This window comes from Poecile atricapillus, chromosome 5 (genome assembly GCF_030490865.1).
Source record: "Poecile atricapillus isolate bPoeAtr1 chromosome 5, bPoeAtr1.hap1, whole genome shotgun sequence".
Classification (NCBI taxonomy): domain Eukaryota; kingdom Metazoa; phylum Chordata; class Aves; order Passeriformes; family Paridae; genus Poecile; species Poecile atricapillus.
This window is the reverse complement of record NC_081253.1, coordinates 25,697,757-25,720,274: the sequence shown is the minus strand read 5'-3', so window position 1 is coordinate 25,720,274 and position 22,518 is coordinate 25,697,757. Positions and strand designations below refer to the sequence as shown.

The 22,518-nt window shown below is 38.9% G+C and overlaps 1 protein-coding gene across 9 annotated transcripts in view; it reads left to right on the top strand.

Annotated features, from left to right (window-relative positions):
* INO80D (INO80 complex subunit D) overlaps positions 1-22,518 on the top strand; it is a 49,403-nt gene that overhangs the window by 9,588 nt on the left and 17,297 nt on the right. For all 9 annotated transcript variants that reach the window (XR_009277726.1, XR_009277725.1, XM_058839629.1 and 6 more), the window contains 6 exons: positions 2,680-2,775; positions 2,883-3,129; positions 9,280-10,028; positions 13,152-13,260; positions 19,215-19,439; positions 21,355-21,464. Coding sequence is in view for 7 of the 9 variants with exons in the window: in XM_058839629.1 (XP_058695612.1) it covers positions 2,912-3,129; positions 9,280-10,028; positions 13,152-13,260; positions 19,215-19,439; positions 21,355-21,464 (1,411 nt within the window). In the remaining 2 variants the exon portion in view is untranslated. The remainder of the gene's footprint in view (positions 1-2,679; positions 2,776-2,882; positions 3,130-9,279; positions 10,029-13,151; positions 13,261-19,214; positions 19,440-21,354; positions 21,465-22,518) is intronic.

Genomic DNA, 22,518 nt, shown 5'->3' with positions numbered 1-22,518 from the left:
TGTATATATAGACCAAAAACCTCATGTTTAGTGTATATATAGACCCAAAACCTCACCTTCATGTTTGTTGGTTTCCCTGGAGATTATTGTCAGTATTTTTGTGTGCATGTTTCATATGGCATTGTCTTTGTGCCCTGTATCTCTTGGACAAGTGATAAATGAAATACTATGCCTGCCTTGACACAGTCAAGTTAAATGCAAAATAAGACTTAATTATGAGTTGAATCCCAAAATAAGACCATGGCCACAAGAATAAATCTAGGATTATAGTGGCTGGGAACTGTGGAGCAGTTTCTTTACAGAAGCTTAATGGAGGTACACAAGGTATGCATTTCTCACTGTTTACTTTGGAGCCATCCTGAGGAACTCTTTCTTTGGTCTGTTGCTTGCTAACCTTCAGAAAAGAAATACAGCTGGGTTGTACAAAAGAGGAGAAAGTTAGTGATCCATCAGAAACTCTTCAAAGCATGATAGTAGTAGTTTAAAAGAAGGTGATAAATAAACCAGAAGAAAATAGAGGGCAACATGTGGGTCACCCCACCTGCAAGATACACTTGGTCTTTCAAGTTTTATGTCCAGTCCAGTATGCCACCTAATACAAACTTTGATAAACCGGGAGAAGCAGACTCTCTAGCAAAAGGCTTTCTGTCAGCATTGTGTGTGAGATGCAAGTAGTTAAGACTCATTTGATTACTTTTGCTGCCATAGTAATAGAAGAGTCCATCTCTCAAACATATGGGATACAAACACAGACCACAACTCCTGTATGGGTCATGTTCCCATGGGATTTATGTTTTTCCTTCATGTTATTGCGGAATAATACTGAAGGGTATGTCAGTATCTGCCTGAGCCAAGGTGACTGAAAGGAATATTTGGTCCTCAACATGCTAAAGAAGAGATTGTTCCTTCTTCCCATTCTGTCTTTTTGAAGGGCACAGTCAACAATGAACTTTCTTGTTCTTATGACTGATGTGCTGTAGCAAGTCATACTCCAGTGACTGGTTGGTTCCAAGTATATATATATATGTGTATATATATATATGTAGTGTATGTGCTTCTATGCCTTGAGAAAAGCTGGGAAAGGTGATTGGAACCAGACTAGGTGTCTGTGCTTATGTCGTGGCTCTGTAGTGTAAGGAAAGCGTGAGGCCCCTGCCTCTGGGGGTGGCATCGAAGGGGAAAGTGTGTATCAAGAGGAAATACAAAGTTACAATTATTGTCGAATGATTGTTCGGTCATTACAGTAGTTACATTCTGTAGCACCTGTCTCCATTGCTATGCTCTGTACTCTGTACATGTGCATGTATGGCTGTTCCAAGAATTTTAAAATCTTTTAGTACTCTTCTGTCTTTCTGCTTCTACAGCTAAATATATGCTAATGAAGGCCAGATTTATGCTGTTTACTCTATGGGATAGGGTGTTTTGTTTTCCCCTATGACTTAAAATTGTTTTTCTAGATCCCCCAGTGCCATAGTGCTTTGTCATTTTCTCATGGTACTTTTTTACAGCAGAAAGTGGAGGCTTGTACCTTTACAAGAGGAAAGTACATCTTTCCTGCAAAGTCTGTATAGGCTTCTTCCTTGAAATTCTGCTCTTGCCATTTTGGGCCTCAGGAACAAGTAATTTCATTGAGGTGGTAATCTGTACATTTGTCACATGCCTCTAATTTATTACATATTTCCTGAATATCACCTCTATGAACATTCCTTTCCTTGGTGTATAAAACATATGAAAGTGAACTGAGTACTGAATGAATACAGTGTTCAAAATAGTTCATTCCAATGCTTCAGGGTGACCTTTCTGAATAAAAGCTACCTTTTGCAGGTTAAGCTTAGTGTATCACATTAGCTGCAGAATGTATGTACTGTTAATTTATTTGAAACTACTTTGGGATGGTTTGGGGGGGTTGTTTGTTTTTTTTAAAGGATGATTGCCAAAGACTTCCATAATGTTGGGAACTGAAAAAGTACCTTATGTCTGCATGGATTTGCGCTGTAGGAATCTACTTTAGGGGGAAAACCACCCATCCTCTGGCTGAATTGACATTTCAGCCCTTTTGGCATTGATGGGAGTACTTACTGATACTAATGCCTGCATTTCCCTAAAATAAGTACACTGAGGTAGGATAGACTTTGAAGAACCTTGATGACCTCAGGAAGGACTGCATATTGCTTGCAGAAATTGTAAGCAGCTACAAGATCTGAAGGGCTGGTAATCGGGTGTGGTAAAGAAAGCTTTTCTTAAAAAAAAGCTTTGTTGCACTGACTGGCAAAATAATTTTGCAGAGCAAAGTGTCTGTGGTGGTTTTGTAAGCAAAGATACCTTGAAGTAAACCCTCTGCAATCAAATGGGTTAATCATCTTTCAGCTTGATTTATGAAAGCAAGTGATCTAATCTGACACTTAACCTTTTTCAACTTGTAGCTTCTAATCACTTTCTGGTAGATGAGTGAAGTTCTGTTAAAGTGATTTAAGTGTGGTGACAGTAGAATTTTCTTTCTCCCAGTAATTTCTTTCATGTTTTCCAAAGATCTATGACTACTGATTGAAAACTATTGTGCTGTTGTTTTATTGGATGCTAGCTGAATCACAGGCTTGGTGACTACATGTGCCTGTTTACTTACTGTAGTAATATCTGTTTTATTCTGACTGACATTGACCCTTTTGATATTTTCCTTAGACAATCTGCTTCATCTTGGTTCATCATCATTCCAGGATAGTGGTGTCCTTGGGGCTCTCTCTTGACATTGACATGGTACAGAAAATTTAAAATCAGGTATTGTTTTGGGTCCTTCTTTCTGGCCAAAATGAAACACACAACCTAGAACTGAATGCAGTTTTTCTTTCCTTATGTGATTTGTCTCAATATTTTGGTTCTTTCAGCTGATGTTCACAAGGAATAGAGTCACGTGATGTATGAAGGCAAACACATACACTTCTCTGAGGTTGACAATAAGCCCTTGTGCTCATATAGCCCCAAACTGTGCAAGCAGAGGCGACTTAACGGCTACGCCTTCTGTATCAGACACGTTCTGGAGGACAAGACTGCCCCCTTCAAGCAATGTGAATATGTGGCCAAGTACAACAGCCAACGCTGCACCAACCCCATCCCCAAGTCTGAGGACCGTAGGTGAGTTGTGGTTTCCACTCTGAAAAGTAGGAAGTGGCTGGGACATTTTATTTAAGCTGCTGCCTGGTTTCAGTATGAGGGAGGAGCTGATCTGAGTGAATTGTATTCCAGGATGTTCCTTTGAGGATTTTGTTTTAAGATCAGTAAACTTTATTTTATTTTCTGTGGGAGTCAAGTACTCAGCGAGAAGGCAGTAACTTAATCCCAAGGAAGTTTATGGGAGAGTTCACTGCTTTTCTCAAATTCACTAAAAACTGTGGATCAAACCTGCTACACAATATCAGTAGTTCTAACTCATTTGCTTTGTCACTCACAGTACATGCTTTTAGAAAGGCCTGCTTGTTTAGGCAGCAGTGCCAACAGCACACTTCCATCTGCTTTTTCAGGACAAACAGTTGAAAATGCTTATCTTCTGGGGACATCTTTATTCGCGGGGAGCAGTGACACATAGGGACAAATCCAGAATTACAATTTGGTGTTGTTGATTTGGTACTGATCTATAGTAGTGTTTTACTGGAATAAAATAAATATTACTTGAGAACAGATGAGCCAGCTGAGAAAGTGCCACATACTCCCTTTCTTCTTTGCTCCCCTTATTTCTCTCCCCATCCCTGTCCAAATGAAGATGCCCAGAGTGCCCAGGTATTAAATCCCTTGCAAAATATAGTCCTTGAAGTTGTTGAGAGCTGGGAATTAAAAGCAGATTTCCTGAATTGCAGCCCATACTGTAACCACAAGGGCATTCTTCCTTGCACTTCAAGACTTCCTGAACACCAGTCTCACTGGTGCTGCTTGGGCTGAAATAGCAGAGTTTGTCTAATCTTGTCTGCCATCTATATATGACTTTATTTTTCAGAGCTGTCATTGCAGGTTTTGCCTGTAACACAGTGTTTAACTAATGTATGTGTTAACTATCTGAGGTTTGTTCTATTTGAAATGCTTTTTTAAACCTAAAATATGAACAAAATATGCCAAAAAAATCAAGCCACTGTTCACTGACCTTTCACATTATTAGCTGCCATTCACTAACCTTTTGCATTATTAGCAGTGTTCCCACTGTGCCCTACATATAACTTCCTTCTCAGCTCACAGCTCCCTCTCTTGTCTGAAACAACAGTTGGACTGTGCTCTAAATTAACTTGCACTTCACCTGCCATTTCAGCTGAGGAGACTGATGAAGTGAGAAAAAACATGAATGTTTGTCAAAAGCTGTAGGGCAAGTGCTCAAATGGCACAAGATGAATAACTTTAAGCTGTAATTTGACAGTCAGTGAGTGTTTCCTTGCTACTGTACAATTGAGGCTCTTTGGAAATAAGCTCACAGAAATGATCATAGAAATTGTTAGCACAAATGGTATGCTGTAATTTCAGATGCAAGAGCTGACTGAGAGAGTTCCTGTTTACCAGGGGTCATACTGAAAAACAATAGAAGTAATAGTACTTAATGACACTTTTTTACGTCTCATATGTTCCCATGGAATTTGTGATTTTTCTTTACACCTTGAATTGAGTTCACACTTTGTTCTTTTTGATTTTTCTCAAGTTAAAGTGAAGTGTGGTCATGACATCTGGTGTATGTTATATTAAAATAATTCAATTGCATGTCGAGTGTCACATTACAGTACTTGAACAGGACAGCAGGTGTCTGAAAGAGAAAATAAACTTTTAATTTCAAATGAGAACATGTGATAATTTGAAAGAATATTTTAAAAGACTGTTTCTTGGGGCGGAGTTTAATTTTAACAATAACATTTGATGAATGCTAGTGATAAGACTGTGGCTGTTCTAAGCTTCTTTTTTTTTGGCAGGCAAACCTGTATCTCTTTCTTAGAAGGCTTTTTTCACACTGTTGAATATAACAATGTTTGCAGTGTCTGAGTTCTCCACTCATAGCTTCTCATTTTCTGTGTAAAGAATTACTATCAGATGGTCATTTTGTCACAATTTTAGACGTAACTGTACATGATCAGAAGCAGGCTGTATGATGCTCTGACAGCTATCTTCTTTTATACTTTTAGAGAGCGTTAAAAAAAAGTATTTCAAGAAGACGCATGCATTATATGCCAAAAGCTTCATAGTCTGTCCACAGATAATTAAGAATTATCACTTGACCCCAGACAAATGAGATGCTACCAGCAACAAAGATGGCTAATATGATGCCAGATTATTAGATTCCTTATTAACCATTAACATTCTACAAATTAAATCTATTAAGTGTGTGACTTCATTGCCTTATTTGAAGTCTGATTTTTCTATTCACTATCTTGTTTTTTTAAAGAATATATGTATGTGGAATGATACACACATGGGTTTCATATCTCTGTTTTCTCTGAATACATCTCCTACTTCTTTCTTAACCAGATACACACAAAGATAATGAAGTGCAACTTGATTTCTAAATATAGGTGTCTTGGGTGGCAATGGAAGAGATAACCAGAAGTATGTATTCTATTACCATCTGTTCAAACCAGGTCGGGCAGTGTTCTTTATCTCTTCCACAACCCATCCTCCCTCCAGGGGCATATCTTCTGTTAATGGACCATTGAGTTCCACTGCAGGACTGATAAAATTCCATCATCCCATTGGGAAATGCTCCACCCAGGGGGAGGAGCCAAGCATTCCTACCTGGATATAATCTGAGCTTTGGAACATCACAGGCAGCCTTTCTCCACTGGATTCCCAAAGGACCAGACCCAACTACACCACCACTGAACCTTCAGAGGAAAACTACACCCTTCTACAAGATCATTGCTTCAACAGAACCACAGCAGTCACTCCAGGAGGACTGCAGCCAGCCACCATTTAATCAGACTGCAACCAACATCCTGACCAACAGGGTGTCAGGTTGTATTGTGACTGTCAATGGGTTTTTTTTTGTACTACTGCATTTTTATTTTAATTTCCTAGTAAAGAACTGTTATTCCTATTCCCATATCTTTGTCTTAGAGCCCCTTGATTTCAAGATTATAATAATTCGGAGGTGGGAAGGGTTTCATTTTTCCATTTTAAGAGATGTTCCTGCCTTCCTTAGCAGACATCTGTCTTTCCAAACCAAGACAATAGGATTACTACAATTTAGTTGGGTTAAACACTATTTTGTCTCTTAATTCTGTTCACTTAAGAGAATCTTTAAATAATTTGTTAATATACAAGCTGCTCCCTAGTTCATTTGGATCTTCTTTAAGTGATGGAAATTGATACCATACTGGAGTGTACTAAGAAGCAGAATGCATTTGTAGGTGGAAAACCTCACTGTCTGAATTTCTACCTTCCCAGTGGATGCAGGAAACTGTCCAGCTGAAGTCTTCAGCGCCCATCCCATTTTGTGTACTTCATGTTATAATTTTAATGGCTATCAACCTACCATATTTGTGGACTTCATTTTAACCTTACCTGCACAGAATAAGTGCCTTTGGCACTGAATAAGGAAGGAGAAAAAACCTATATTACGTACTTACTGTGATACTGTCAACTGAGCGTAACTCATAGACAGGTTATAGAAGTGACAAACTGAGCCTCTAAGACAGGCTTTCAGAACTGGCTCTTGTAGGGCCAGCTTGACCCTAATGGGTTTCATGCTCAGAGCTATGTGAAAAGCACTGTGCTACTTGCAGGTTCAATTCCTGTCTTCCCAGTTATCTGACTTCCATGGAGCTTGAACTGCTAGTCCAGATTCTGCAGCACTGTGTGAAGTCAGAGCCAGTTTAGGCCAAGGCCAACTAAAAAGCCATCCTGGAATGTGCAGAATGGGGAAGTGTGGGTGCATGCTCCCCTGGCCGTGTGCAGGGCTAGCCAGAGCCTGACAGGGTCAGCGCTGAAGTAGTGCCTAACCAAAACTGCCTGTGTGCAGTCTTCTTTACCCAGAGAAGACTGAACTGCTCTTCCTGGTTTCTTCTTGCTCCTGTTTGTCCAAGGTGTAACAGCCTTGGTTATACTGGAAGTTGGGAGTTGACAGAGCCTAAAGCACAGAGCCAAGTCAGTGTGTACTGGAATCTCAATATTGTAGCCTGGCGTCTGTGCGTTTGTATCCAGAGGAGCCAGTTGGCTCTCAATGATGCAGTATGGTCAGCTGTAAGAGCCAAAGCTTTATTCTCTGCCATATAAAAAGGATTCTGTTAAATGAACAAGACAAACTCTTTTAGCAAGCTTATTACCTTTCCACAGCCTTACCTTTTCTGTCTTTTCTTACTGTTTTTACAATGAAAACGGGCTATACAGTTCTACCTCCTCACATCAGCACAAGCCCAGGATGACAATAATTTAAGTTTGGAACAATATAAGGGAAGCATTTGTGTTAAGCAAAACACTCTTTTTATTGGTTTAAAAGGGAAAATAATTCCCTTGTGTTTGTTTAGTGTGTTTATTGTTTTTTTTCTTGTGTCATACTAAAAATGCTGTTGTAACTGTTCAAACAAACTATTTTAAAAGGTCTTAATTTTAAATATGGAAACACTGCTTGTTGACTTTAAGGGAAGCTTTATTGAGCCCTCATGATATAATTTTATTTTTAGAAGTGCATCTCTCAGTATGAATTTACAGTATTCCCATCTAATAAGGACCGCACAAGTTCTTGGCTTTTAGCTTTCCTCCTAAATAAAATAAAAATAAAATAAATATATCTAAATAGGTTTATTTATTACTTACAGCATAACATAATGAAAAAATTATTTAGGTAATAAAAAGTAGCAGTGCTTTTCAGCCTTTTGTGATTTGTGAAACCTTAGGAGTGTGGGTCTCTCAAGAAGCTACATATATGGAGACCATTAAAGAGCATATATGAATTTGCTTTCTCTTTTTTCCCTTTTAAGGATCCTTTATGCTGTTCACACACTGTTTCTTAAGAAATTGTTCGACAAGTTGAAAGTGACTAAACTGAAGTGCTAAACCTTTTTGGGGCATGTTTTGGGCTTTTCTGCCATTTTTTACTCCATGAAGACCAGATAAAATGTAATTTTAGCCTATTTTTTCAAGAAAAATTACCATTCTCAGATGCATAGCAATCAGATTTCAAAGAATACCTTCATGGGTATTTCATTATCTTGTCCATAATTACCTTGATGCAGACATCACTCTTTCCTTGTATCTTTGGTCATCCATAACCTGTAAGTTAGAGATGGGATTCTGCAAGAGCAAATTTTGATTTTTGGTGGGTTGTACAGAGGGAGGAGTGCCTGCCTGTGGCATACAGGAAAAGGATCACATCATGGTTCCTAAATTTCTGTCACATGCTGGTTCCAATCAAACAAAAGTTAATTGCTTACTTTTTAGTATGTTATCTGTGGCATAAATTGTAATTATTTTTACTTCTGTAAAAGATTTTCAAAGACTTTTATGCTTTCTTTTTGTTTTAATAGCATGACTTTGAAAGGTTTTCATATTAGAAGAACTTAAAATCCATGCTTGTGGATTGTATGTGTACATATTTCTGGCATTGTGTAAATGCTTTCTAGGAGCAGAGAATTTGTTTTAAACTAGATTTTTATTAAAGAATATTCAGCTAATCATCTGGCTTCAAAATTCATCATGTTTAACTACTAAAGCAGAATTTATGCTACTTGTTCAGTAAGTGGAAACAGTGATCTTTCACAGCAGATAGATATCTATGTAGATTGTCCTTATGAGAAACTGCTCCCTACTACTGTGGAATTCATAATAATAATAATAATAATAATAATAATAATGTGTGCATGGATGAAAATATTAACTGCTTCCACTGAAAGAACAGAAAAATGAAAGGAAGTAGTCTTCAATGTACTTTTTCTTAGGAGCTTTTGAACTGATCAGTTAATGGCCTGCGTTCTTGCTGCTTTATGTATCACTGTCCATTTATTTTGTTCACTTTGGATTTTGACTCTTTACCCTATTAGAGAGTTAAGATTTTGAATGATTGTATGTGATTCTCCTATGAATAATGAATGAAGAGTCCTATATCGTAAGATTAGAAATAGTTACTTCAGGTTTTTTTCCTGCCGGTTTGGAAGCACCACAGTTACCTGTTGTATTAGAAGCAGTTGTGTACAATTCATATAAAACCTCTTGTGTTTCAGTTTATATTTGCTCGAGATGTGTGTGTGGGTTTCTTCTAAGTGATGCCTTCAGATTTTACTTATGGAAATTTAGTTAATAACTGACTGCTTCTACTTTTCAAAGGTACTGCAACAGCCACCTGCAGGTACTTGGCTTTATACCGAAAAAGGAGAGGAAGAAAAAGAATGATCCCATAGAGGAGGTAAAGGTCAGGCATCAGATGGATGCTATGGCCTTCAGTCTGACAGTGCCCACCCTGGCCTTGAAGATGCCCAATGGGCTGGATGGGATGTCCCTCTCCCCTCCAGGGGCAAGGCTTCCTCTCCACTACCTGGAGGCAGAATTAGAAGACCCCTTTGCTTTCAATGAGGAGGATGATGACCTAAAGAAAGGGGCAACAGTGAAGAAAAAGTTGCAGAGCAAGTTGGCTCAAAACCGGCAGCGCCAGAGAGAGACAGAGATTTTAAAAGTTCGCCAAGAGCACTTTAGCCCCATTCCTGCACCTTTGCAGCAGCAGCCTCTGCAGCAGCAGCACTCCCATCTGCCACCTTCATCAGCTTCGTTAAAGCCGACAGGGCTACCGCAGGGCATAGTCTGCAAGTCACCTCAACCTCTGAACACCAGCCTACCAATGCAGGGAGTGGCACCCACCACACACACTATAGCACAAGCGCGGCAGTTGTCTAACAAGAGACCTCTGCCTCTCCTGCCACCCGCCAGGGCTCCTGTCACGGACCCTCCAAGGACTGACCGGGTCCTCATGAAAGCCACAGCCTTCTCTCCGCACTCGTCCTGCATGAGCCGGCTCCAGAGACTGATGAAACTGTGCACTCGAAAACAGCAGCTGGACACTGACCTGTTTCCTCACTTAGGTGAGTAGGTGATAGATGCACTGCAGCTGTATTTTTTAACTAAGGGAGAGTGTCTTCCTAGCCCTGACCTGAATTCCTCTGTGGTCCTTAAAAAATAACCCTGAGCTAGCTGATCACTTGGTGTTTTCTCTAGGCCTGGAAGGGAATTCCATGAAGGGAATGCCTGGACCCATCACAAATGGTTTATGGCATTTTGGTTGTTTATTCTTCTTAATGTTCCATTAACCATTTGAGAAATCAAACTGAGGTGTAGAAAGCATTGTTTGGATTAGAGACCTCATGTAGAAGGTTTGCAACTCAAGTAGTAAAGATGACACTAGCAGTACCTACATGAGTGGACAAAGTTAGACTGAAACATTAGTTGTGTGATAAGTGCATGTGACATAATGAATATAAGTAAAACTTTGGCGGTTTGGACCATCAATCTCTGCAGATTTGAAATTCCAGTTGACTTAATTGGAAAATTGGAACACATGAGAATTTTTCTTGACTGGCCCTATTTATGTATAGAATATGGATGAACAAAAGGAAAAGACCACTTCAGGAGAGCAGCATCGTTACAGAAGGTAGTTGGAAGGATGAAGTCTTGTCTGCATACCATGCAGAAATAGTCTTCCCCTTACATATAATAATCAGTAGCTGCTTGTGAAAATACAAGCAAATATAACCAAATTGGTGCTATGATGGTAGTGCTCTGTAAGCTTTGAAAAGGCTACTGACCTTGTGTCTGATTTGTCTGATTGTGAATATAGACCTAGGCACACCTGTCTTTTTTATCTTCCTCACCCTCTCAAATTACTTTTCTGCTTAATTTTAGATTGTACATTTCTAACAAGGAAAATACTCACAGGGAAGAGGAAATATGAGTCTGTGATATAAGTAGGAACACTGTTTATGATGTTTAAAATAAAGAAAGATTTCAGATAAATCTGGACATACCCTATATAATGTCTTATTTAATTGCAAACATCTGTATTTTTTGCTATTTAAATTAACTTTTTTCTTAATTTGCTGTTAAGATCTGCCCTTTGGCACTCATGGGATGGTTTGACTATTTGTTCGGAAGATAATTAGCATCCCATAGCATGTCTCCAAAGGAAATTATTCTTCAGAAAACAGCTTTGATGGTCCTATATATAGTGCAGGTCTTTAGAGGAATGACAACTCCAGAGGTATTTCTGAGTGTTGAAGACCTCAACAGCTTAGAAAGTGACCTGTGTTTTGAAAGACTGTAGAAAAATCCCTTTCTGTGCTTAATGTTCTACATTCTCAAGTGGTGAAGAGAATATGTTTTCCTCAAAAAGAGGCATAGTAAAAATAAAAATTCTGACTTCTACATGTACAGTTAGGCAGGTGTATAACTATGTGGATGCATTTAGAACAGTTTATATTTGGCAAAGTAAAGGAATTTACATATTATTTATGTGAGAGTGGAAATTATTTGTTATTTATTCATTCTAAGCCTTAGTATTAAAGACTAGGTATGCCAGTTCAGAGAATTTCAGGATTTCTTTCCTATATTTGAGCAGCACTAGAGATGATTGTACAGAATCTTTCAAAAGATTAAGCCAGTTTTATGTGTACCAACATCAGAGCCATGTAATGGGATATTAATGTAACTGCAGTCTTCAGTGCCAGGATAGCTGAATCTGGATTAGATTTTATTCCTTCTTTTCTGCAGTGCCCAGGAGAAGCAAAATAACTCAATTTCTGATTTTGTTTTTAAACTTTGTGTGAACAATTTATTATGTGGTTGTCAATTGTGGACATCTTTATTGAATGATTAAGTTGTTTTTTCATTCCTTTATGGAAGAGACAACAGGAAAAGGAAACAAGTTGAAAATATAATTCTGACATTATGTATGTCTTAAAAAATTAAAACAAAAAATAAATTTTTAGGATGCTGAAGTTCCTGAAAATTTGGGTTTCTGATATCTGTGGTTCATGTTAAAGTGCTGGTTCTATATGATGAAGAGTTACCTGATGATTTGTATTCCAAGAATATGTGTGTATGTCTCTGACTCTGAAAGTGCTTGGCCAGGTACTGATGCATTTCCCAGATTCAAGGCATCTGTCTTCAGAATCATCTCAGATAAAGTTGTTTAGTTTAGTTTTAGCAAAAATGAAATGCTCCTTAACTCTATCAATTTTCAAGGAGCACACAAGAAAATGAAAAAGCAAAAAATGCTAGCTTGTAAGTGCAACAATGGTATTTTATCCCACCTGCTGCAAGGAAGTGGCAAGAATTTCACTGGATGTGGGAGAGAGAGTAGGAAAAACTACAAAAGATGAAGTTCCAGGTAAAATGTTCCACCTGAGAACTTAGTGGCCTCTTTCTGGCTGTCCTGTTCAACAGCTGTGCATAAATTGACTAACTGAGGCTGCTGGAGCACACCATAAGTTGATCATACTCCATTATCATTAAGTGAAAACATGCTGCTTGGTGAAAGTGCAGGAGTGTTTGTATCTCTCTCTTTTGCTCTTTCTTCATGCTAATATGTGCATTTGGCAGGCAATTACAGGGACTGAGCAGAGGAACATCCTGCCTATCTATCTATCTATCTATCTATCTATCTATCTATCTATCTATCTATCTATCTATCTATCTATCTATCTATCTATCTATCTATCTATCTATCTCTGTCCATGCTGCTGTGTCTTAAAATTTTCATATTCTTCTATGTTTTGGCACAGAGAAGGGGTCAGAATATAAACAGAAATGAAACTGGCCTATTTAGATCATATAGCATTAAAATTTCCCAAGTAGTCAGTTCTTCATGACAGGGACTTCTCTTTTACCTTGTACTTGGTTATGAAAACTAGTATTTCTTTGTGGGTAAGATAGTTGGTGATTTTTCTTCCACTGTTTATGGATAAAGAAGCCAGTAAGAATTTTAAAGGGAAAACTCAGTTATGACAAAAATCAGCACATACTATTTGTGCACTGTAATGGAGCTGTTACTGTAGCTTTTCCTGTATAATTGAGAATACTGCATGATTTAATCAAATGTAATTGTGCTTGCAACTGTACTATACATTAATCTTTTGTGCCAAAGGTTGCTCAGTGGCTTATGTAAGGTGGATGCTCTTTTCATCCAATTTCCATGTTTTCAATTCCCTTAGGGCTGGATTGGTCTGAAGACAGTGGAGAGGAGTTGGAGGATTCAGAGCAAACCTCCCCTTACCAGGTTGCGTGGTCTATCCGAGAAAGCCTCGGCTATGAGAGACCTGAGTGAGTATGATTCTTTAGTATTCATGCTGGCCTTTGATGGAATAAATCATGTAAATGTGAGCTTCACTTCAAGTGGAGTCAGTGGAACCTAAGCACTTGTTCAAGTGTTTTGCTGAGACAAAGGATTGTTTGAACTCCTTTGTTTGTAAGAGCTATGGAACAGCTTGTTGCCTTCTGTCCCAGTTTCCAACTAACTTTAGAGACCTTTGTGCAGTCTGCTATCAGAAGGATGCATCAGGAAAAGATTTAAGCTTGTTTGCCTGAATTTAACTGAGTTTAGTGGGATTTATTAATGAATTTGTGTGCCTTGATGATTTGAGGTCCTGAATTAGAATCAAATGGGGTTGCTGCTGGTTTCTTGTCTTTCCTACTGGTTGTGAATAACTTTGTCAGTAAACTTGCTACATTTTATTCATTAATCCTTGTAATAATTATTCAGGCTACTGTTTTAATGTGCTTTTTTAAAGGCCATGGTATTTCCACAATTAAGTGTTGAATAAACTTCTGTCAATACTTGTGAGCATTGGAAAGAAATCATAGGATCAAAATGATAAGCAGAGCAGGAATTAGCTGCAGGTGCAGAAAGGCTTATGATGTTCTCTATATACTGGTATGTCAAAAATCTAAACTTATAGCAGGATATGACAATATAGGTCTATCAATATAGATTTGAAGGTGCACAGTTAGAACAAAGCATCCCAGGTGTAGTATTGTAGCAAAACTGTTGTATGTTATTAACAAACAAATTGGGGTCTTAATAGAATTTGATTATAGTTTCTGTAATATGACTCTCATTCACTGTGCAACTGGGCTTTTTGATACTACAACTCTCCCCTTTTTTTTTAATTTTTAACTGTCACACTTAGAATAATGGTGTTAATGAAACCTTATTTTGTTACATTCTGAAACTTACTAGAATTTCCTGCCATTTCTGAATATTTGCCTCAAGGTGAGCAACAGAGCTGTGTCTGTCATCAGGACACACACCAGGATGCTAAATATTAAGGGCTTTCAGTGAATCAAAGCTATTAAGCAAATTGTAGACTTCACTTTTTTAAAATAAAGGAGTCTTTTTTAGTGATGAATAACTGTTGTTTTTTAGGGCATCAACAGTTTCCAAGTGAGCTTGCACAAACATTACTTCTAATTTAAAAGGCAACTTTAAAATAAAATGTTTTGGGGAAATATTTCAGACTTCTAAATCATACATAATTTTTCACAGCAGATATATCTATTAAATAACTTCCCTTACACTCTTCTCGCTTTGACATTTGATTTGATTCTTCCATAGATCCCTATTTTTTTGTCAACTTATAAAGGTCATCATTGTGTGTTTTGTCTTCTATTTGTCTTAACTTCCTTTGGATTCTTCCTACTCTTTTTACATACTGAGAGAAAATAATACCTTATCTTGACATTTTCTGTTCCATTTTAGCATTCTGTGCACCTCAGTTAAATGCTGTCTTAACTATCCATGATGGATAAATTTTTGGATGCAACTGGCTGTTTTTGTACTTCCATCAGCCTGCTCAGTGTTAGCTCTTCAACAACCTTACTAATTTTGATTGTGGATAAGCATTCACTTGATGTCAGCCTTCTAAAACTTTAGTTCCTGTTCTGCAAACTTCTGTAGAGGTTTTTATTACCTGAAATGTTTCACTTTAACACTTCTGCAGTGTAGTCTGCCTGCTGCTGAAGATGAATTAGTTCAGGCTATTTGTGGGGAGATTTGCTTTGTCAAAATGACTCTGTCTTGCTAATCTGATGGTACAGACTGGTGACTCCTAAAGTCAGCCAGTAACTTATTACAACTCTGGGTTCTGGGGACTTTTTTTACTAGAAAACAAATAGAGATTATTTCCCAAAACTTATAGTTTCTGAAATCACATACTTAAACTTAGGGGATTTACTTGCTGTTTTTCATAGTAAAATTTAAAGTCTTTTCTCTGTTCATTTGTATGTGAGCTTGTGGTCCCTACCAGCTAACTGCATTCTGTCTTTTTCCTTTTGACTACATGGAAGACAGTGGGAGGAATGCTTTTGAGAATAGACTGTTGAAAGAAAGTGAAGAGTTAATTTCTGCTTTACTGGACAGCTGGTTCTCAGCATTTCTGCTTCTGTGGTTGTGGGGGAAACCTCTGTTGAACTTCTTGTATGATACTCTAGCTGCTCTAAAACTCTCAACATTTCACCAGATCTGTCTAAAATTAATGTCTTAACAGTGTCTTGGTTTTGGCTGGGATAGTGCTCATTTTTTTTCTTAGCAGCTGGCACAGTGCTGTGTTTTGGGTTCGGTACGATAACAACGTTGATAACGCTCTGATGGTTTGGCTGTTGCTAAACAGCCAAAGTCAAGGACACTTCAGTTTCCCGTGCTCTGCCAGAGACGGGGTGCAGCAGAAGCCATGAGGGAGCACAGCTGGCACAGCTGATCCCAGCTGGCCAAGGGGATACTCCATGGCCTAGAACATCATGGCCAGGACATAAAGTGGGGGGAGCTGATCACTGCTTGAAGTGGGCCTGAATATTAGTCAGAGGGTGCTGAGCAACTGCTTAGAGCATCACTTATTTTTCTTGGCTTTATTTTGGTTTTGTTTTTTTTTTTCATTACAATAAATAGGAGTAGTATATTTTACTTTGTTTCCATTAATAAGCTATTCTTAGCTCAACCCACAAGGTGTTTTTTTCTGGTGCCTCACCCCATCCCACTGGTGGGATCAGGGAGAGTGAGCATGCAGGGAGAGGGAGCATGCAGCACTGTAGTACTTAGTTGCTGGATGGGGTTAAACCATAACAACAATAATACATTTTTTGGTTCACTTGCCTTCTGGCCTTTTAATCTGTAAAATTCATATTGTTGCAATCATCTGCGGAAACACAGGCCAAATGTTTGCTTTTATTATTCTGTGCTTTAATTTTGAAGAATTGTGTTGCTATGCTCCCAGGATTTTGGGACACGGTGCTTTGAGACAGGCAAAAATGTTTGAGTTCAAATAGCGCACAGTGCAGCTGGCACAGTGCAGGCTGGATGCTGGCAGAGGTTGCTGGGGTGGGAGGAATCCCTTGTGGGAGCATCAATTTGGAGAGAAAGCAGGGGCTGTTCCCTGCTGCAGATTACTGAAGCTTCCCCCTAGATTATTTGATTACTGAGTCTGGTATCTTAGAAAGTGCTGGAAAGCAAATTACTTTATTACAAAGTATTTTTTCACTTCCTACACTGAAATATAGCTAAAGCAAACGTTTCAAGTAGCAAGTTTGAAAAAGGAGTGTGAGTCCCTCCTCATACCAACTCACTCAAAGGATTAAATATCAACACTGTCTTGTCAAAAGTTGGATTTAACAATTCCCAATAAGTAGAATAACCAAAAGAAAAAAGAGAAGGGTCTTGGAAATGCTCTGTAAGGAGGGATTTAAAGTATAGTTGCTGGGGTGTCTCAGAATAGAGAGCATGTTCTCCACATTCCCTGGTGCCTGACTGCTTGTGCTACCTTTTTGCTCTTCCCTTCTGCTTCTTCGTGCTTTGTTTTCTTCATGAACACTCAGCAATAATCCCCCTGATGCTTCCACATGACAGTCTGAAAGGGAAGGGTTGGGAGAAAGCATTTTGGATCATCAAATGGCTCGTGTGCACTTTCAGAAATCTTTGTAAAAATGAAATGCCACATGTTAAGTTGAACTTCAGAAGTTCTATATGCAGCTTAGTAGAATAAACTAAATAGAATTTGGCAAACTTGTTTATGAAAGAACAAGAGAAATATCTTTCATTTTCATGCCTACTGAAGAAAAAAGGTTTTATTTTGATATTTTTAGGTTTCTTTGAACATATAAATGTTTTGGCTAGTCATACTGGCCTGGGAACAAAGTTCTGAACAGACTTTTAGAAACTGGCTTTTAGAAATTTTGGCTCAAATTAAGCCCTTGCCCACTGCAGGCATGATTTCTTTCTATAACTTTGATATATATCTTCATCTATTTTTAAAAAAGATCTCATAAACTGAATATCAAAAATATTTTACCACACAGTGACATTTCTTCTGACTCTTTCAATGTGAGAGAAGTAAAAAGTCTCAAATATAGAGATATATACATTAAAAAGCACTCTTTCCACATTAAAGAAATTTCTTTCCCATAAGGAATACTCTTGTTATTCTTACAGTTATTTTTTAACCATATTTAAAATTTAATCAGTAATTTTGTTTAAAAGTCTTGGCCCAGAGCAGTAGTGAAATACCTAAGATATTAAACCTACCAATAAATACATATTCTATCCATGTTTTCCTCTTTTAGTAATACATTGGAAAAGGAGAATCTATATTAAATAGCCCACAGTCAATTTTTTCTAAACAGGAAGTTTTCCCCAGTAAGCATTCTTTCCTTTGAGATCTTAAAAGTATATTTTCTTCTAATTTCAATGTCAAAATATTCTAAACATTGGATATGTTAGATATTTTTAACAGGTTATATTTGCTGCTAAGCATGTAATTGCAGAGGTTAATTACTTATAATTTATGCTTCTAGAAAATAAGCTGTAGTCTGTTTTAACAGACAAAATAACATCGTATGGCTGGCTTTACATAAAACTTCACAAAAACATGCATTTGTGTAAAAGGCAGCGTTTGCTGCTGCAGAGTTTTTGTGGAAAACCTTAATGGAGAGGCTGCAGTCTCTTCCATTTGGCCTGTGTGTAAATAGAGTTGGTTTCCAGAAAAGAAAGCTGGTCTTCACCATATTGCATTTCAGGGCCAGATCTGCTGTCTGTGTTTCTGGATCTTACTTTATTTAGTAAATATCATGGCTGGTATTTCACATCTCTTGTATCTCAGTGGTGGCCTCCAGTGCTGTGTGCAGGGTTGGGTGTCAGCTCATTCAGTCCCACGGGCTCTGAACATTGCCAGCTTTTGATTTACTTCATTTGTTTGGATTTCTCTCCCTTGCCCTTTCTTTGTGTTGAAGATAGGAAAGTTGGCAAAAAGTTTTTCTGTGCCATAAGAAAAAAAACAGAGGAAAAACTGAACAGAGTCTGCTTAGATTCAGCATGTATATTTTGTTGCTCCATGAACAAAAAACTCATTCTGCAAACTAGCGCTTGTGGTGAACTTCTGGGTAGCTTCACGGACCTTGTTGTTTTAACAAGTTCCAGTGATGATTTTCTGTTTCATGACTTTTACTTCATTTAACTGAACGTGTTGACATGGTTTGATGGTCTTGTTGATATGTGCCTGGATATTCAGAGAGCCAAAATAAATGGAGAAGGGCTTTCTTAAGCCAACAAAGAGCTGGATTAGGCCTTCATCTGGTCACTGCTTAGCCCTGGTCTAATCTTTCCCTCAGTATCTTTGGTTAAACGTGAACTTCTTCTCTACTATTGTACTGTAACTCAACTGCAACTCTGCAGCAAGGGGAAATCAGTGTCAGCTGTTAGCTGTGTTAGTGTGTATTTTGGTTTAAAAAGGAGTGCATGGCCTGGCAGAAAAAAAGGAATTGGAGGAAATCAGCAGTTTAGGTACTTGTTAGAATTTGACCGCCTTTTCTAGCATGATCATTCCTCAATAAATTTCTACTACACGATTCCCCATCCTTGTTCTCTCCATTATTTACACTTTGATTTAAGCATTGGTCTCATTTGCTGAGACATTTACAGTAAATAAAGGTTAACAGTATAGATTTCTTTTTGAACAGCAGGCTCTAGACATTTAAGTGTGTCAGACTTGATGATAAACTGATGTAATCTCTAATAATGACATACTAAGAAGGGCAAATACCTTTAGAATTTAAGTGCGGTCCTGCTTTTGCTATTTTTCAAGTAGCACTGCCTGATTTCAGTGTTTGGGTGTTTGTGTGTCTAGAAGATGGATGCCAGCTTAACAATTGTATTAGAATGACAAATTAACTTAGTGTGGGGGGAAAAAAAGTAGTAACTTAAAGCATATTTGTTTTTGTTTTCCCTTTTTCAGGTCCGACGATGACAATGCAGATGACAGGAGTTCCAGGGTGACCAGACTTTGCACTTACTTTCAGCAGAAATACAAGCACCTCTGCCGCCTGGAGCGGGCAGAATCTCGCCAGAAGAAATGCCGGCACACGCTCCGGAAAGCCTTGCTGCAGGCGGCCAGCAGAGAGCCGGAGCGCGCGGGGCAGCTCTTGCAGGAGCTCCGGAGAGCTACATGTGCTTGTACCAGGTTAGACCTTCCCTGTGACTGCAGGAGCCTGGGCCTGGGCCAGGGTGGAGATGGGCTGAGCATCCAGCAGCTGAAATTATGAACTCTGAAACTGGTAGTCATGCACAAGGCAGAAAAAAACTGCCTGTCAGTGGAGTAAAGAAATGTGGCATGCAGGGTTTTCCATGAAGACAGGCCTTCTCCAGCTTTATGTTATAAAATGTGGATGGTTTGTTCAGAGGTTTCTGGGCCCAAATATCTGGTCCTTTACTATGTCAGTAGGTGTGCAGTTTGGTCTGTAGTTCAGTTCAGATTTTGTTTCTCAGACAACTTTTTTTGAAAACTCTGTACTTCCTCTTAATTATCTTCCCAGCAAACCATATTTAAGCTCATGCTTTTTGTTAGATTTAACTCAATCTAACATTAAATAAAACTTTGCAACAAAATACATAACTTCTAACAACTTTGAAGGTTATCTTCTGTGGGAATTCTTCCTCGATAATGTCAACATCCCTCCAGCTCTCAGCATATGGAGAGTTGGTTGATCCATATTCGTGCAGGAACAGACTAAGTCTGAACCCTGGTGTTACATTTGGGGTATCAGAAGCATCCTTTTGCTGTTGTGGTTTTGCTTTACAAGATGTGTGGCTGTGGGATGTAGTGGATAGTATGAGATGCAGATTGGAGCTAGATACAGAGAGTATTTTCTGTTTAATGGGATGCTTTTGTTCCTGGACAGTGGGATGTGGTTCATGACAGTTGGAGGGTTCATTATTGTGGAGGTGGACTGATTCTGAAGAGTTGCTCTGAGGTGTAACGTAGAAGTCCATTACTAATTTACAAAGTTGTGCATAAATTTCTTCAAACCTAAACTACAGCAAAAGACCACCTGAACTGACAAGCTCTTGCTGTTTTTTTTCCCTATTATTTTTGCCTTTGATTAAGCAAAGAAAGTTTACATGGTTTTGGGTAGACCAACAAAGCCAGGTATGCCTGTCATCACAGCTCTGATCAATTTAAGTAACCACAGAGTCTTTCCAGATACAAAATTTTTCACAGGAGTAATACTGCTAACTAAAACTTTGCTCAGTCAAAGTGCAATTGATGACAGAAATGGCTGAAGGAAAACAGTCAGGCTACAGACAGCTTTTTGTCAACCTAGAAAACAACGTGTACAGAGGTGCAAGTCAGCCCTGGAATCGCCAGCTTTATCTCCATGAAGGTGACACATGCCTGGAGAGCAGGCTAACCCCAAGCGGGCTGTGTAACGCTTGAGTACTCGTCCACACTGCTGTCTGGTCGCCTGCTTGCAGCTCAGGCTCAAAGCACAGAGGCTGCGCTGGGGAAGCGCCCAGCCCCGGGCACCTGCTGGTGGATTGGGCTGTAGCACGTTGATGAAGGAGAGCTTTTATCCATGTTGAGCACGCTCAGGCTCTGCCACTCCAGAGCTCAGTCTAAGTTTGTCTGAGCACAGGCTTGCATGTAAGCTCTGGGGATGCTCGGCATGTATTGATTTATGAACAGGCTTTGAAGTGCACTTGACTCCCATCTAGGCATACCCAGTACATTGAATTCTAGAGACCAACCTCATTCTAAGGGTCACCTGTGTTGACACTCACCTACTGCTGCCCTTTCTGTTGCAAGGTGTTGTAATATTTACATGGTAGTAACACATACCACCTTTCATTACAATTAAGGCCCTGTGAAATAAGAAATAATCCTGTTACTACAGCCACACCTTCACCTGTCATTGACATCTCTTCTGTGTCCCTGTGTAGAGCCTGGTAGTAGTGTGCACCCATCTGGATCATGACGCACACACAGTTGTGTGTTACAATTTTTCATCCTACTGTGCCACATTCCATATAATAATTGTGTTGAGCAACCACCTGAGACTGGGGGTTTGTCTGTAAACTCTTTTATGCTTTCTTTTCAGCACAAGCCAAGCAAGGCAGAGAGATGCAGAACCAACAACCTGCAGTGGGACTTCAAAGGGAGAGCAGTGCACTAACAAGGCCCTTCCATTCACCAGGCACTGTTTTCAGCGTATCCTCTTAACTCTGGGAGTTGCAATCGGGCGTGGAAGCTGTTCAGTTTTAGGAGCTTTTTTGTTTGTTTGCTAGATTTTTGCATGATACCTAAGTTTTCACAAAGAAATACCTATTTGTTAGTGTGTCATCAACTCCTTTGCTTATAATTCAGCTGTGTGATTTGGCTCTGTAGACAGCATGGATAAGTAGTCTGCTACTGTAATAGGAACATCATTTTGCTTTGTGGGCTGTATTTACGGTGTGCAGGAAACCTTTACAAAATGATCATCCTTCACTATGACTTGGTACAAACCATGTGACTTGCAGCCTCTTGGCTTTCATACAGGTCTTGGTAGGTTCCAATAGGCCATCTTCCTGTGACAGTTTTATGGAAAAAGGTTTTTATACAAAGTATAAGAAGATGGCTTACACTGAAACACTAGAAAGATGGAAATCATACTTTGCATTGTTTAAAGCAGCAGAATAGAAGGAGTCACAGAACCTCATATTCCAAATGAGGAAGGGTTCCCTGTGCTTGGAATTTCAAGCAAAGCCTGGAAAGGATGTTAAAAGTCAATGGCTGAAGATCGCAGAAAGAGAGCACATTAGATGTGAGTTTTGGTTCTGAAGACTATAAAAAGGAAGAGTTATGACCTGTAATACTTAAAAAATCTGCAGACTTTGCCTTTTTTGTTTTTAGCTGAAGAATTGTTGGTGCTTTTGTTGGGGTGACTCCGTTTGTTGGAACTTTTGGTTTTGGTATTAAAGGGTGCTGATGTGTTCAGCTACTATCAGTCTGCAGCACCTTTCCAGTCTTTTTGTTTTGCAGATGCCTTGTTTCTATTGCTTCATTTTTTGCAGGCCACTTAAAAGCAGTCTGCAGAGCAGTTCAAAACCTCTATGAGAAAGCACCATGGTGTGCAGCTGTGTTTGGGATTTGCCTCATGATTCTGATGGGATTTTTTTGTTTGGGTATTTTTTCTAATTTTAAGGGGTCTCGCTTTTTGCTGTGTGTAGAGAAGAGTAGTGATCTTGCATGTATGCCCATTTTTTCTCTCTGCATTTTCTTC